Raw genomic sequence first — 16,243 nt, 5'->3', positions numbered from 1 at the left:
GTCAATATCAACAACTAATGTAATCAATTAAAGATCACGGATCGAGCTCTACTAATACTTATCGTAGCAAGCTAGAGAAGTATTTTGTTTGTACGAAAGTGCAGCTCTCAGAAATCCCTGAACTGATTTCTTTGACAAGTCACTATTAAAAAGCTAAATTATTTAGTGATGTAGTAGACTAATTTCATCCATAATTACGCTAACACTGATTGATTTGCTTTTTCAAATCGAATGACAAATCTAACGATGACTCTCTCCATTGTCCACAGAAGAAGACAACAGTCCAGAAAGCGGAGTGAAGGAGCGTAGCGAAAGGGGGGAGAGGCAGGAGGGGGCAGAGGGCGAGGCGTCCCGCTCGGTGTCCCCCGCGTCCCGCACCTCCCCCGCGCCGGACGAACGTGACGATATCGAGCACAGCATACCAGCTACACTGATACAAGACCCTAATGCAGAAAGGTGAGTTACCATCAATCCTTCAGTTCCGACCACGAATCAAAATTCCAAATGCCAAAAGGTTCTCCTAGGTATTCAGTTTCTAGGATCTGATAGTGTCAACTTGTGAGTTTAGGAACATTGACATTGTGATTTGCGAAAGATAGTTAAGTAGAGGTTACTACTTGGGTATTATGCTTTTGGCTTCATCAACCTTCTTGCCTTCTAAATTCCTCTTGCTTTCTAAAATCTTTTTGCTTGCGTCAAAAAGGTCTTGTGTAGTTATTATCGTCTACATACATATTTTCTTCTACAATACTATGTATTTGTCAAAGCTACTTACGGTATGCTTAAAGGTGTTAGTCGTATTGTTTAGAATTTTAGGCAGGGTTGTTAGCAAAAATGTGTCGTTGTATTGACATTTAGGTTGTCTTTTAGCAACATCTGCATCGTTACAATCTTCACATACAATGTTGTTCAACGCTTTGTAGGTTTCAACAAAGTATTTAGGTCAAAGCTGATTCTCGGAATTTAGGGAAAGTGAGTCAATCGTTGGTCAATATTGGAGGTTTTTGTTTTCCTAGATTGGATTTCCAAGAAGAATTGTTGAATAGGTTTGTTTGGCTTATGTTAGATATCGCTGTGTGTCCAGCTATTGGGTTAATGACCTTAAAAGTTGCTAGTAATACCTTAAATTTGAGTGCGGGGAAGAGTAATTAGTTTGTAGTCCAATGAGGTTTTCAGAAGATGATTTTAAGTGTCTTTGAATTTTTAAAGAAAATCACAACTTGGATCGTTTATTTTGACTCCATTACCTGTACCCCCTGATATTATAAAATACGTTTTAAAAATCGTGTTTGTATTAATTGTAATACAAAATGAAATTACGCTTATATGCCTAAAATAGACCAGACATTTTCGTTTATGAGTATCTCAAAAACTCAATCAAATTTTGATTGCCGTGACCTGTCCCAATGGCCATAGCACGTTGTGACACTTAACCATTGTCAAAAACTTCTAGGCCTAACAAATGACCCAATAGCCATAATCTCTGACCAGTCCATTCATAACCCCATATACGTACTGTCAACACGGAGGTCCACACATCACTCCACAATGCCCACTTTAATGATCCCATTGTTTCCACTGATCAACCGACAACAGCTGTCCACCGAAAGCACTACTTAGTCAACCAACATCCAACTACAGCTAATACAACTCTTATTCCAAACGAACAAAGTCGTAAATCGAATGATGCATGCGAATAAAAAAATTGGTCTAGATAGATAAACAAATTTTAATGTACAGTTGTAATGAGTCTTATTAGAAGTAAATAAGGTTTAATTTAGTGGTGTTTAAATAGAAAATAAAGTTGTTGAAGATACAGAAATGAATGGATACGTCAATGACAGTTATAGTGGGTTGAACAGCTAAAAATGATCCGAATTTTTTGAAATGACGCTCCATCAATTTTCATTTTGAAATTCTTTTTGAGTGAATTATTGAACTGAGATGTTAAATGATTGATGAGATGGTGACTATTTATTGTAAATGTCGCGAGTGAAACTTTAAGTAGATTTTAATTTTAGCTTTCAGTGTTTCGGCTGTTGTAATGTGGGTCCATTGTGTCATATATGTTGAAAGAATGGTTGAAACATCTAACAGAGTAACGAAAATTTAAAATAAATGATTTTAATTATGTTTATAATCGAGCGATGCGTTGAACTTATTAACATTTAATGGGTAGCATACAAGACCGTGCGTGATACCGAAACTGTTTTAACAAAGTGACCGTAGATTCATAGTTTAGTGGTAAATACGTTTCTACTTGAGCCACACAGTCAAAGATAATATAGAACTATTAAAAGTATAAGCACAAGTATACCGAAGGGTATCGTGTTATAACCCAGGTAACTAGGTAACATGTAAAACACTGGAATTCAGCTGCATCAGCTGAGACTGGAAGCCGAGTCCAACATAGTTGGAAGAAAGGCTAGGATAATGAAAAGTATAAGTACAAAATATAACAGTATAAAGGTAGTTGCAATAACAAACAAATTAAACTCAAGGAAAACAGATCAACGGTACAAGATACCAATTAGCAATTACATCAAACCAAGTAATTCACAAAAAAAAACCTCTTATAATAATGACAAATCAAATATGGTCGTCAAGTACTTAAAGACGAAAACGAAATGAAAATTAATGACTATTCACATTTATAAGAACAAACGATTGATGTATGAGATAGTGGTTTAATTAATCATACGTTGATATGAGTGATCAATAAAGATATCAATCTGAGGCGGATGTATTGTTACTATGATACTGGCGTTTCTTTCAGCTAAAACATTGATTAATTCACTCGATTAATTTGTTTACTTGAACATATCTTTGGATTTAATCAAGAAGGGAATGGAATAACCTAAGATATGTCTGACAAATACTATGATCTATAGATGCTAATTATAAATACTCAAGACGTGATCAAACTTGCAATAAGATATAAAAACCCAGTGGAGTTTTCATGGGTTTTCTTTTAAGCGTTGATAGATAGCATTTTATATGTGCATACATACATTTAGCACGACTATACTAAGCTTCTTCGGGTAGAATTATATTAACAATAACACTCAGTTATTCGTTAATTTATAAGAGTGTTACAACAAAATACTTCAGGAGTTTCGATGGCGAGAACTAACATTAAAAACACATAATGTTATAGTGAATCTAATACTGTTCTCAAAACCAATAGATATACTGCTAGTTTTACCGAGGGGTATCGTGTTATAACCCAGGTAACTGGGTTGTTGAGCTCCGATAGGCAGTCGCTACATGTAAAATACTGGTATTTAAGACTGGAAGCCAATATCAACATAGTTGTAAAAATGCTAGGCTGATGATGTTTGCTTAAAATTCAACTTTATGATTATTGCTGAATTCTCAGACTTAGATTGATTACAAAATAAAGGCATTGAGATAGATAGATAGACAAACACATCAACTAGAAGTGATATAAGTAATGTCACATAATACATTATTAATGATCTACACCTGCAATTAATTCTACAATATAATATATTGAAAATAAATAATATAAAAGACAATCAGAATATATAAGACGTCACATCAATATAACAATAAGAATAAAATAATATATTTACATTAAATGATTTATATGTAATTGTTATATGCCCCGTTAATCAGATCAGACGCGAAACGAATCGCATCGATATATGGACAGGTGGAATCGATTAATTTCAATATTTAATTATATGTATTGACGTAATTATTTGTAGGTTTTGAAAATTATACTTTCAGATTTTTTCAGTTTGATCACCTGAGCTAATTTGTGATGATCTGTTTATAATGTCTAGATATTTCTGATTATAGATGTGTATGTAAATTTATGTAGCATTATGTAATGCTAAACATCGATGCATTAGTTAGTTAGTTATTTAAATATTAGGGTGGGATTGTAGTTAAATTTTACGGTATTAAAGAAATCAATCAACTTACTCTAAACCAAAGGAAATCATTAAATTGAATCCTGTATATTAGAAATTGAAATGACATTCAGGACAAACTATTTTCTCGTGAATTGGAAAAGCGGCTATCTTACTACCTATTATTTTCTACATTCTTAAAACAGTAATAATATACCTAGATCGTGTCTCGGTCCATGCTTTGATTCGTAATTTCGCATTTTTCTCAACTTAATATAAATTAATAAATCTTGAACAAAAAACAGAAATTTATTTACAAACAATATTAGCAAAAACAATGCCAACCAATCAGCCGATCTAAAATCTAAACAATAGATTCTGAAGGGGCACTAGAACCTCCAAATGATTGATCATGCCACCTCAGTGCACCTAATTGACATTGATTGAACTGGCATTGAGCATGACCAACCTAGTTCCTCCAATCCCTTTTACTTGTACAAACCTTATTTCTTGAACGACAAGGTGCAATTTTGATTGACAAGTAATTGTTGAACGAAATGGATAACATTCTAATACCTGGTTGGATGAAAGATAAAGATTTGAAATAAAAGATTTTTGAACAATTAACATGTTAATCATATCCTATAGTTTTGAAGTAAATATCTTTATATATATAATTATTCTGTAAGTGTGTATGTCACTGAACTTCGAACGACTGGACCGATTTTGATGAAATTTTTTGTGTGTGTTCAAGGGGATCCGAGAATGGTTTAGATTCACAATTTTGTCCGCTGGACAATGATTTTTTTATCTAATTTTATGGCAAAACAACGTTTGCCGGGTCAGCTAGTATAGTTATATAGTTAATACTTTTGTTTGATCTCTACCAATATTATAAAGAGATAAAATTTGTGAGTTTGTATGCAGAGGTAAATGTAACAAACTACAGAAGCAATATTGAAAATTCTTACACTCACAGTAGCTACTTTATCAATAAGTGCTATAGTACGAACATAAAGGCAGGTGTTTTTGCTATAGGTATGGATATAAAGAGTATGAAGATCACCATTTCCTGCGATGCATACAAACTTCTCCTGCTTTTCTCGCATTGATAAATCTTATTAAACAGGACGATGGGTTTTTTCTACAGTCAAAATAATGTTGTAGTGGATGTATAGAAATGAGCATCTTCAGTAGGAAAATCAGATGAAAACAAATATTACAAAAAACTTATCGAAGTTCACAATGGAGTCAATATCGATTCTCTGTAGATGACAAAAAATGCTTTAAAATAATTTTAAAACGTACCATAGCAATGTTTTACTAAGATTGTATACCGGAGGGTGCAGTAACATAAATAATAGGCTCAGAATAAATATTAGGCTAAACAGATATTATTCCCAAGGGGGAACAGAACCTACGACCCCAAACAAAACGGGAGTGATGCGCATTCAAATTGTCAATAAGTGAATCAGGTTGACGTTTCAAATGTAGCTTGTGTGATATTACTTTATATTTATTTGTTTATTATATATTAGAATATGGGAATTAATGTGAACGTGTTGTGAACGCAAAAGTCTAAAAGTTCGTTATTTTTTCATAAATATATTCTTTTAATGCGAATATAGTAGTAAATTAAAGACCAGTGATGTGTGGTCGAATTTTACACCTATCATGCAAGTGGTCAATGGTTTGAAGAAATACACTTATGATTTTCAAAGTTTCGTGTAAATTAGAAATCATTATCACTTGTTTTAACGACGAAGGAAAGCATCACGACGAAACAGGTCGCATTTCAGTATCAAAAATCACTTTCGAAATTTTAGTCTGATATTTTAAGTGTCCCCGGTCTATAGAAACTTACCGTTTTGACTGGCATACATCTGTGCCCGATTGCTAAGCAAGCTTGCTTTTGAATAAATATATATTTAAAATCCGCTGAAAATATATTAAAAAACATGTCTAAGTATATATATACATTTTCATTTACATACAAGTTTTAATTAGATATCGAATAATGTAGTCGAAAATAAAATTGTGCGCAGAAATTATATTAGTCTCACACCTTAGTTAATTAGACATTATCTTTCGAACGAAATATATCGGCCAATTATCATAGCCGAACATCTAGAAGATTATCTTAAAATTACCTCTGTCTGCCTTCTGTAGCATATTCTAGTAATTGTTTAAACGTTTCAGCTCATTTACTTAAGAAAATATGATTCAGAAACAAACGCTAATCTAATTAGGTTCGTTTTAGTTTTCTTTTGTATCTTAAAACATTTCTATGTTAATTAAATAGTTGTAAATATATACGTAGTTTTGAACTAGATACTGTTATTGGTAGAGAAAATTACATTGGAAATTGCGATAATTTATTTGAATACACACAAATATCACGCTTGTTTCTTTCTTGTAAGGTGCAGGCAGAGGTGTATGAAAACACCCACGTTTCGCCATTAATAATGTTAGTCCCATGTAATGAAGTCTTCAAATCGCCTACAATTAGCGGCATATTTGGTGCAGTTTGAAAATTAGTCGTATTTTTAAATGGTATTAAGTGCTAGGGGTCGCGGGTAGGACTCTAACTTATCTTTTTTATGTGGTCGGGAAAAATCTTGATTTATATTTTTCAAAAGTTTCTGGTAAATAATGATATGATTGTGATAGTGATAATTATTATTAAAATACCCGAAAATTACAGTCATTGATTGTCTATCTCTGCATCGAAAAAAACAAAATAAAAAACAATTCCCTATACAAGAAAATGCCACTCAACACTATAAATAAGTCAATCATCAGATAACATCGAAACTAAACATAGTTCAAGGATTACGGAAATACCAATACATATTAAAGTTAAAATAATAAATCTTTGATATTTAGTAGCTTGGTTACGTGCCCTATAAATATCAGTATGCTCACCGTACATATTTCCTTCAATTATGAGAATCGTATTAGCATAATTCTGTTTGAAACGAATGCATGAACGAAATGGTTCTTATGACCCGTGCTAAAAAAGTTACTAAGTTTTCAGTCAAGGCAGACATATTATGTCACTTGATGAATAGTTTTGTTTGCCTGTTATACTTGTCTCATAATCTAATTTACAATGTAGACAAGCAACTCATTTTTCATTTTTACACTCATTTATTTTAATATACTCAACAAAATATTCGTACAATGTCTCTGGCATCAAACACTGCAATTTTATTACAACGAAGACATCTGCGACAGTTATAAAATTCGCTTTGTTACTGCAAAATTATTCAAACGATGTCAGGTGTCCCCCATACATCGGCCCGCACTATGCAGACATTGACGCATAAAACCGCTCTGTCCTAATTCCTACACATCAAACCGGCCACAGTCTAAAATATATCCCACTAACATTTTTATCATCTGTCGTTACAAGTAAAAAAATAGGCTAGAATTCTTTTGTTTATGTCACAACCCACTCGGGCTATTTCAGTTCGGCGGTGGAGCGAGACAGCGCTACTTGTCACATAAATACATGTGATTGATTGACCCGCAGCCGACTAATGCTCATAGGAAGCAATAAACAGCTGTGCCATTCTCTATATTAAAACTTTTAAAAGTTTGGAGCTACGAACAGCTTTCTGTCAAATCACTGTAACAGTTGTTCCGATCGGAATCGTTGATAACATTTAGTTTGAGATCGCTCTGTGATAATAAAAAACAGTATTATGGGCTCTAAAACTCGTAGTACATTAGTTTCCGGGCATTAACGGAACAAAGTTTCTTTACTCTGTTAATTTATTTATTTGGATGTCGTGTTGTGTCATTCTCGATTCCTCGCCTGACATTTATATTGTCGTTCGGAAGTGTCCTAACGTTTCCTCGCGTAAAAATAAAATAAACATGAGAAAATATTTTCCCTTTGTCAAAGCAGGAAATCTGTTCGTGATACGCGTAAATCCGTCCGCGTCCCCTGTCTGTCCGTGAGTCGTTAAAAGGACTCGTCTCGGCGTTTTGTTAACGCGCCATTTCCTTGTCAACGCCGTCAACCCTGTCCGGGTAATCTTCTGTAAGCCCCGAGACTTCAATCTACCACGTAGAGGAGGCCTCCACGTCGCTCACACTACCTATGTACGTACACGGCATTCCGTAAACAATCTCGTTAAAAAGTTATTGCGCCTATTGGCCATCAAGGATGCTCTGTACATTTTTCATTGGTGTTACGACTGTGACTCAGCTATGCGGAGTAGCTCCGCTGTGTCAGTCGGCTGTCATCGGAACGATCGCCCGTCACTGCACGTCCACCTCGCGCATCGCACGCACGCTTGCATTACGCAGCGCCACCCCCCGAAATGGGATACCGATAGCCGTCTCTGTCTTTCGCGCAACGCGGTTCGTAGCGGCGGCACCTGTCCTGCTCTAGCGAGGGGCGTGCGGGGCGGGGGCGCTGCAGGCGGGTCGTAAATCACGCGGCGTCTCATTCCACGCGGGACCGCCGCCGCCGCCGCAGGCACCGCGCACTTCCCTCCCGACCGCCGGCATCGCGGCGCGTCTTTCGCGACGTGTTTACATTTTCAACTATTTCTGGGGAGTCACAATTGTTGTATTGTAACAAAGTGTTATCATCTGTAACAGTGTTGTATTGATGGATCCGCGAGTTTTTCGACGTTACCAGTTTGGAGTACTTTGAAAAGATTTCGTCTAAAATGATTGTCGAGCCCGACCACGTGAGGTAGGTTTTCTATTTGTTCAAGTGTTTTATTGTTTTTGTGTAATTCATCATTCATCATGTTTCCTATTGTTTCTTCAATTATTGAAGTTATATTGGACACAGTTTCCGAGAACTTCAACTTAGAATTTACTTTCTGTCTTGACAGAACACTTAGTTGGAAAATATATGTTTCATGAAAAACATGTTTTTTGGTATTTCCGGATAAATTTCTTGCAGTATTTTCAGTGTTCTGTATAATTCCTTGTTTCATTTTCGAGTTATATGTGATTTTCTGAAAATAAACTCACATCAAAATATTCGACACTTGTCCGAAAATCGGCAGGAAAGTTGCTTTCTAAGTTTGACATGATTTTGTAGAAAATATTCAAGAGTTCAAAAGCCTACATAATCTTGTGATTTATTTATTATTTTATCTATAACTTTTGATCCTAATATGGCGAGTGGGTTTCTCTAGCTGTCGATCCTGTTAGTTTATACGAGTGTGGACATTTTTTAGAGCATCAATTCTCTTTCACTTTTCCAATATAAAGAACCTGTTTTTGTGTATTTTATTGTCTCATAATTTATCGATAAGTGGTGTCATCAACCATTGTGTTAGCAATGTTTATCACTCTAGATATCACCAACACTCTCAATTATTGTTTTACAATGTTATTGATTTAATATTTTAATCTATTCGATACGCTATAAATGTTGATTGTTAAATTTTATAGCCGTCATTAATATGACTTCTTTGAAATCAAATTGATTATTCATGTCGCTATGAAGACTTGACCTATTTGTACCCAATTTACCTTAGATTTATATTAATGTCGTATGTCATCTAGATGTTTTTCCTTTTGTGTCAGACATATAAAAAATAATGTTCACGTCAACCCAGATTTACTGGCTTTTGGTCGATTTTCGTAATTAAAATTTAAACAAAAACAAATCGTCAATCGCCGCAAGGACACCTGAACAACGAGCAATAAAGTTTTTTTAGATCCATATTAAACGATATAAACCCATTAGTGTGTCTATTTACTATTCACGATCGAGCTATTAATTTATTAAAAATGGCCATAAAAAAAGAACTTGCATTCGTTTTGTTTACCGTCGATATTCAAATGTCGATAACCGGTTTAAGATAACGACTCTGCTGAGACAGAGGCGGCAATTTTCGTTAAGTGAATTATGTCGGTCGATCTAACGTCGCGTCACGATTTTGTCCCCAGGGAGAGCCCGAGATGTCTGTCGCGGGAGTCGTCGGGCGCGCCACGCTGTCCCTCCAATGACTCGGTGTACTCGAGCCGCAGCGGGGCGGGTCTCCCCCTCCCCGCAGCGCTGACGGCCGCGCTGCCCGCTGCGCTGCTGCCTCCGCACTCGGCCGCTGTCGCCGCCTACCTCGGCGCCGCAGCCGCAGCTGCTGCTCAACAGCGTCTACTCATGTCCTGCCAGGAGGACATGACCGACTCCGAAAGAGCCGACGCAGTCCTCGACTTCAGCACTAAACGCAGCGACTCACCTCACGATGACGACGAACCTGATGACGCTGTCAACCTTAGTAAGAATGAGAACGGTCCGCTCGATCTGTCTGTTGGAACGAGGAAACGCGGCCCGGAGGACTCGCCTTCGCCTGTGCCGTCCAGAAAAAGCTCAAGGACTTCTGATTTTAAGCCTTCGTCGTCTCCGTGGTCGACACCGGTCGCACCGCACCTCCCGTATTTCGCAGCCGCTGTTGCAGCTGCAAGCCTTTCTCCTAAGGGAGGTGTTCCGGCCGACTGGAACGGTAAGCTTAAGCACGGCGGGCCTACACCCAGCGATGCTACAAAAGCATTAGAAAAGATGAGCGAGTTGAGTCGCCTCGGAGGTGAAGAACTATTCCGATCAGTACAAAGTGCCGCTCTTGGCGCTGGATTAGCACCCAACGCCGCGGCACGACACTCCGCTTGGCAATCTCATTGGCTGAACAAGGGCGCCGACCAAACAAAAGACGTCCTGAAATGTGTATGGTGCAAGAAGAGCTTCAACTCACTCGCAGATTTGACGGTGCACATGAAAGAGGCGAAGCATTGCGGCGTAAACGTGCCTGTACCACCCTCTAGTGGCGCTCCCATACCGCCTTCTCTACAGCCGCCGTCTAGCTCGCCATCCACTCCGTCACACAACTCGTCCTCTTCGAGTGGTTCCTCTAAACCGAGCCAGAACGATCTAAACATGCTCATAAAGGAAAATATGCCGATTCCTAGAAAGCTAGTACGCGGTCAAGATGTGTGGTTAGGCAAAGGCGCTGAGCAAACAAGACAAATATTAAAATGCATGTGGTGCGCTGAGAGCTTCCGTTCACTCGCTGAAATGACAAGCCACATGCAACGCACTCAGCATTATACGAATATCATATCGCAGGAGCAAATTATTTCGTGGAAATCGTCCGACGACGGTAGTAAGGGGTCCAACTCTGGCGCCCCAGGCGGCGCTAATAACGCAGTCCCACCCACCACTGGTACTAGTAGTCACGTTAGCGCTGTTTTAACTTGTAAAGTTTGCGACCAAGCATTTAGTTCACTGAAGGAATTGAGTAATCATATGGTTAAGAACTCTCATTACAAAGAGCACATTATGCGCTCTATTACTGAGAGCGGTGGAAGGAGACGTCAAACGCGTGAGAAGCGAAAGAAGTCTTTGCCAGTTAGAAAACTCCTTGAATTGGAGAGAGCACAACACGAGTTCAAAAATGGGGAAGGTAACGGTGTACCTATGGGTAAACCGATTAGAGATTTCGGCGCAGGTAGCCGAATCACCTGCGAGAAATGCGGTGACAAAATTGAGACTGCAGTATTCGTCGAACACATAAGACAATGTATAGGCGCACCGATGTCGAATAGCCAAAGGAACTTTTTGAAGAGCGCGCTGTTATCCAACAACATTATCCCGCCTGACGTGCCCGGTCACATCACTCCCACCGGCCGGGATGGTCGCAAGAGCATCAACGAGGAGCTGCCGTCCCCGGGCTCTGCTCACCACCGCTCTCCATCTTCCGTGAACGATTCCTCCCCGAGTTCCAAAGATCCCAACGCGAGCAACGACAAAAGCTCGTCGCCTTCGGTTCTCAACGCCATAGAACAATTGATAGAAAAGAGTTTCGATACACGATCGCGGCACACCGTGCCCGGCATGCCAGGCGGCGCCTCTCACGCGCCCATTGGCTCTAGCATTCTGAAGAGATTAGGCATAGATGAGAGCGTAGACTATACAAAACCACTAGTAGATCCACAGACTATGAACATGTTGAGAAATTACCATCATCAGCAAGGATACGGGCGCCGCGAGCGCAGCGGCAGCGAGTCTAGCTCCATGTCAGAGCGGGGCGGCAGTAGAGTAGAATCTTTGACACCAGATAGAAAGTTGGACACTTATCACATGACACCACGCACTACACCCGATACCCGCGGTTCTCAGACCCCCGCTTCTGAGGACCGCCCCGCCGAAGTCCGAATAAAGAGAGAGGTTGAAGAAGAGGAACGCGAAAATGGCGTTGACTTAAGCAGCCAGCCAGTGCGCGTCAAGACTGAGGTGGACGATGAGGAGGAGCCACCGCGGCCGAGCAGCACCGCCGACGAGGACGTGAAGCCGATCGTGGCTAAGCGCGAGAGTGAGGGCCCCAGCCCTGCCGCTAGTCCTCGCAGCCCCGCCAGTGATCGCTCCGGTAACACACCCGGGGCCGAAAGAAAGCCCGCTTCTAGCCTCGGTGCTCTGTCCTCCATGTTTGACAACCTGGCTGGGGGTGGCTCGTCCAGCGAACCCAGCTCTTCGCGCCGCGGAGGCAGCCACCCTTTAGCTGCACTGCAGAAACTTTGTGACAAAACTGAGACAAACCCATCCCGCGCGCCGGCCCCGGCCCCTTCCCCGGCCGGTCCGCCGAGCATCCTCACATTCAGCTGGGCGTGCAACGACGCCGTGGTGACTGACTCTATCATGAAGTGCGCGCTGTGCGACACGCCGTTCATATCGAAGGGCGCGTACCGACATCACTTGTCGAAGATGCACTTCGTGAAGGACGGCGCGCTGCCGGAGCCGGTGCCGCTGAAGGCCCCGGCCGGCGCCGCGTCGCCCGGCGCCCACAAGAGCAGCTCGACGGCCGCGTCGCCGCAGGACCCGCGCAGCCCCTCGCAGTCGTTCGACGAGAGCCCTCACTCCAAGTTCCTCAAGTACACGGAACTGGCGAAGCAGCTCTCCAGTAAGTACGTGTAGGCTGGACCGCCGGCCGGCAGTTGTGATGATACCATATCTTGCTACGTTAAACCTTGCTAGGGTTAGGTCGCAGCCGCGACGCTAAGTATTTCGAAACTCTTTGCCAATTTAATTATTTAGGTAATTATTGTTAGATTTCACCGCATAGATCGGTTAGTGTAATAAATTAATAGCGACTTAAGTATACGCCAAACGTCTTACGTTCGTTTTAGGTATTAAGAGAATATTTTCAAAATATTGCCTTTAGGTGATCGGTTGTTGTAAGGGCCGCCCGCGCCCGTGGCTTATCTTCCACACTACGTTATAATTCCATTTCGATAAATGTAAATATAAGTCACGTTAAGTCATAAAGTACGATTCGATCTCTTTTGTAAATGTATATTTTTTGCTAATTAATTCTTTGAAAAAAGATAAATCGTGGAAATTGATTTGATTAATTGCAATCGCCTTTTGCATGTGATTCGATCGTCTGTCGCGTTAGTGTGTAGTGGGCGTACACTTTCAGTATTTTAACAGAAATTTCGTTGCAATATCATTTTTTTCGTGTTACTTAATTTTTATGTAAATCAGAGTTAGGGTTAACGTGGTTAGTTTATGTATATTTTGATGATTTTTCTTGTTTTTTTTTTGGAATTTAAGAGATCCGTAAATGCGTATAATCTCGGAGATCCAATCTCATTCGTTTCTGTTCGTATTGTACATACAATTCGACATAGAATGCAATATAACAATCTCCTTAGTGTAAATTTCGCTATAGGTATGCTCTCAACGCGAGGATGCTATTTATTATTTAGTATTAAGTACATAATATTAGGTAAACTACATCTGTGAACACTTGTATACCAATATACCAGCGCATTAACCGGTTGTACATTCAACCTTATATTTAAAAAAGTGATACATATACATTTTTTTTCGTTAAAAGGAATGAAAACAATCGTATACGTTTAGAACATAAAGATATACGCAGATATATCTTCCAATTTGTAACGACAGATATACGATGATGTATATACGGCATTAAGAGTGATGAACCTCTTTTATATTTAATAAAAAATATTGTAAACTGTCTAATGTAAGTTTCAGACGATGTCAACAAACTTTTAATTGTAAACTGGATATTCGTAACGTAACTAAATACGATAACTCGAACGTATACGACATTTCTAATGGAATATACAATTAAGAAAAATACATATTTTCGATTTTATTTTTTGACGCTTTAATTTTTTTTAAGATTTCTTTCAAATGGTTACGAATATTCAGTGTAATGGTTAAAAAAATACGAAAATTTCGAAATCGTAAGAAAACTATCATTTTAACGATAATAATGAAAACATACGACAAATATTATGTATACGCTAGCTCTGATGAGAGACTTTTGCTCATTCTTAAGGAAAAAAAGTAAAAAAATGGTGTTGAAATATTGATTTTACCAAATTTAATAATCTTATTTAATATTTTATGTTGTATTTCAAAATGCAATTAAAAGCTCAAAGAAATATATATGTTACATACTTTAAAATGTTCATTTTATTTATACAACTCCCTGACTTTACACTAAAATACATACACACATTACAATACACAGCTAAGTTACATATTTCTATAAGATAAATTAAAAAAATTGTTGCAGTGCACATGCAGTGTTTATTAAAAATTGAAAAAACCTTACCTATTAAAGTTTATTTAGTTATCAGTAATCAGAATTCTTCAAATAATGGTCACTGCACCCAGTTACTGAAACAAAGATCATAAAACAATCAATATGATATTAATTTGATACAAATATACATATATATGTACATGTTTGAGTATAACACCAGTCGTGTAAATGACTATTTAAAAGGGTATTGAAAGTTATGAAGTTGACAAAAGAATAATGTTCTACTACTGAAAGATAGTAAAAGGTAAACTTGAACTGCAACATTTGTAGTTACTACACACAAACTATTAATTCAATAATAAATTTAATTTCATCTTCTTGTGAGCAAATACAGATAATTAATTATTAATGCAGAATAGATATATTTGGTCCAATAAGTCGTAAGTCACACTTCAACATAACACTTAAAAACAGATTGATTCTTTAAAATAAAATATGAAAACTCTAAGACACAAAATCACATTATGACTGCGACTTGAAAAAAACATCTTCAAAGATCTCCTGCTTAAGATAGAGTGTGGCGTAACATATTCCACGAAGTCAAGAAGAAACAATTACATTTGACTATCTCCTGTATCGAAGCTGAACGACAACAACAGTAAGTAAGTAAGAAGGGAATAAGTAAGTATTCCTAACAAAAGTGAAACCAAACATTCGTAGGTAAATTATATAATGGAACTATTACATGACAATTAATGATATGACATATTTCAGGAAGAATAAAATTTGAAATATTGTTTATTTCTTTAAACACAGTAGAAAGTTCTCAATTCACTAAGATCTCCCTTGTAAATTTTAAAGAAAACCATTTTTTTTCTTTAAAACTCTACCTACAAAACTCTAGATGAGACAGATTTTTTCCTAGAATATTTAAAATCAAATTTTTATTTTTAAGATTTCTTATATTTCATATCACCACACACAAATTACAAAAAAATTTACACGCACAGAAGGCGGCATAAAACAAAGCTCGCTCTTCCTTCACCGTCAATCCATTGCACAATTTCTAATGACACATGACTTCAACAAGCTATCCAGTCTCCAGAGACCAGCGTTTACACCAATCTGTCTGTCACTATCCACCCTACAGCCGATCATTAATCAATTAGCAGCCTTCACTGGTCCAGTTGTAGGTGTCCCTCAGGGCGGCGTTTTAGGACCCATCTTAAAGTTTCGTTCAGCTTGACGTTTAATTACTTTTTATGACTAAAGTAACGAGTTGACTACTGTCATTTATGCATAAGGTTGAATTATATATTATGACGGATTTTAAGTTGAACTTTTTATTTCTTTACACCAGTCTTTCTAGTATGAGACATGCACACATAAAATCACGTCTATTTTCCGTAGAGGTAAGTAGAGACCAAACAAACTAAAGGACTTAATTTCGTGAGCAAATTATGTAATAATTAAATTATCAATCATTGAGTCGAAACGCTTCCAATAGTTTGCAATAAGAATCAATAATAAGTAAGTTGAAAGTTAAGTATCTAAATCTATAAGCAAATAAAAGTATCATATAAGAACAAACTATTTTTACAAACAAATACTAGCATCTTGCAATTAATCTTACTGTTTAAAAGGACGTATCAATTCATTATTATATCAATATACTATTAAAAAGATCCTAATTAAATATCCAAAACGTGATTCGACACATTAAACAAACATGACTCGATAAACAAAAAACTCGCGAACCGCCAATTAACTAGTCATAAAACACATCGGCCACCGCTACTAAATCTGTAGAGTCCCGAA

At 37.9% G+C, this 16,243-nt stretch overlaps 1 protein-coding gene across 2 annotated transcripts in view; it reads left to right on the top strand.

Annotated features, from left to right (window-relative positions):
* tio (zinc finger domain-containing protein tiptop) overlaps window positions 1-14,338 on the top strand; it is a 314,099-nt gene extending 299,761 nt beyond the window's left edge. The window contains exons 4-5 of one of the 2 annotated variants that reach the window (XM_076113889.1): window positions 270-456; window positions 9,804-14,338. In XM_076113889.1, coding sequence (XP_075970004.1) covers window positions 270-456; window positions 9,804-12,819 — 3,203 coding nt within the window. In that variant the 3' untranslated portion in view covers window positions 12,820-14,338. Of the gene's footprint in view, window positions 1-269; window positions 457-8,183; window positions 8,590-9,803 lie in introns of those variants that run through there. The other variant, XM_076113890.1, reaches the window with a different exon arrangement.
* The last annotated feature ends 1,905 nt before the right edge of the window (window positions 14,339-16,243 follow it).

This window comes from Anticarsia gemmatalis, chromosome 4 (genome assembly GCF_050436995.1).
Source record: "Anticarsia gemmatalis isolate Benzon Research Colony breed Stoneville strain chromosome 4, ilAntGemm2 primary, whole genome shotgun sequence".
In the NCBI taxonomy this organism is placed as follows: Eukaryota; Metazoa; Arthropoda; class Insecta; order Lepidoptera; family Erebidae; genus Anticarsia; species Anticarsia gemmatalis.
Note: the sequence above shows the minus strand (reverse complement) of the source record. Positions and strands in the feature narration are given on the sequence as shown.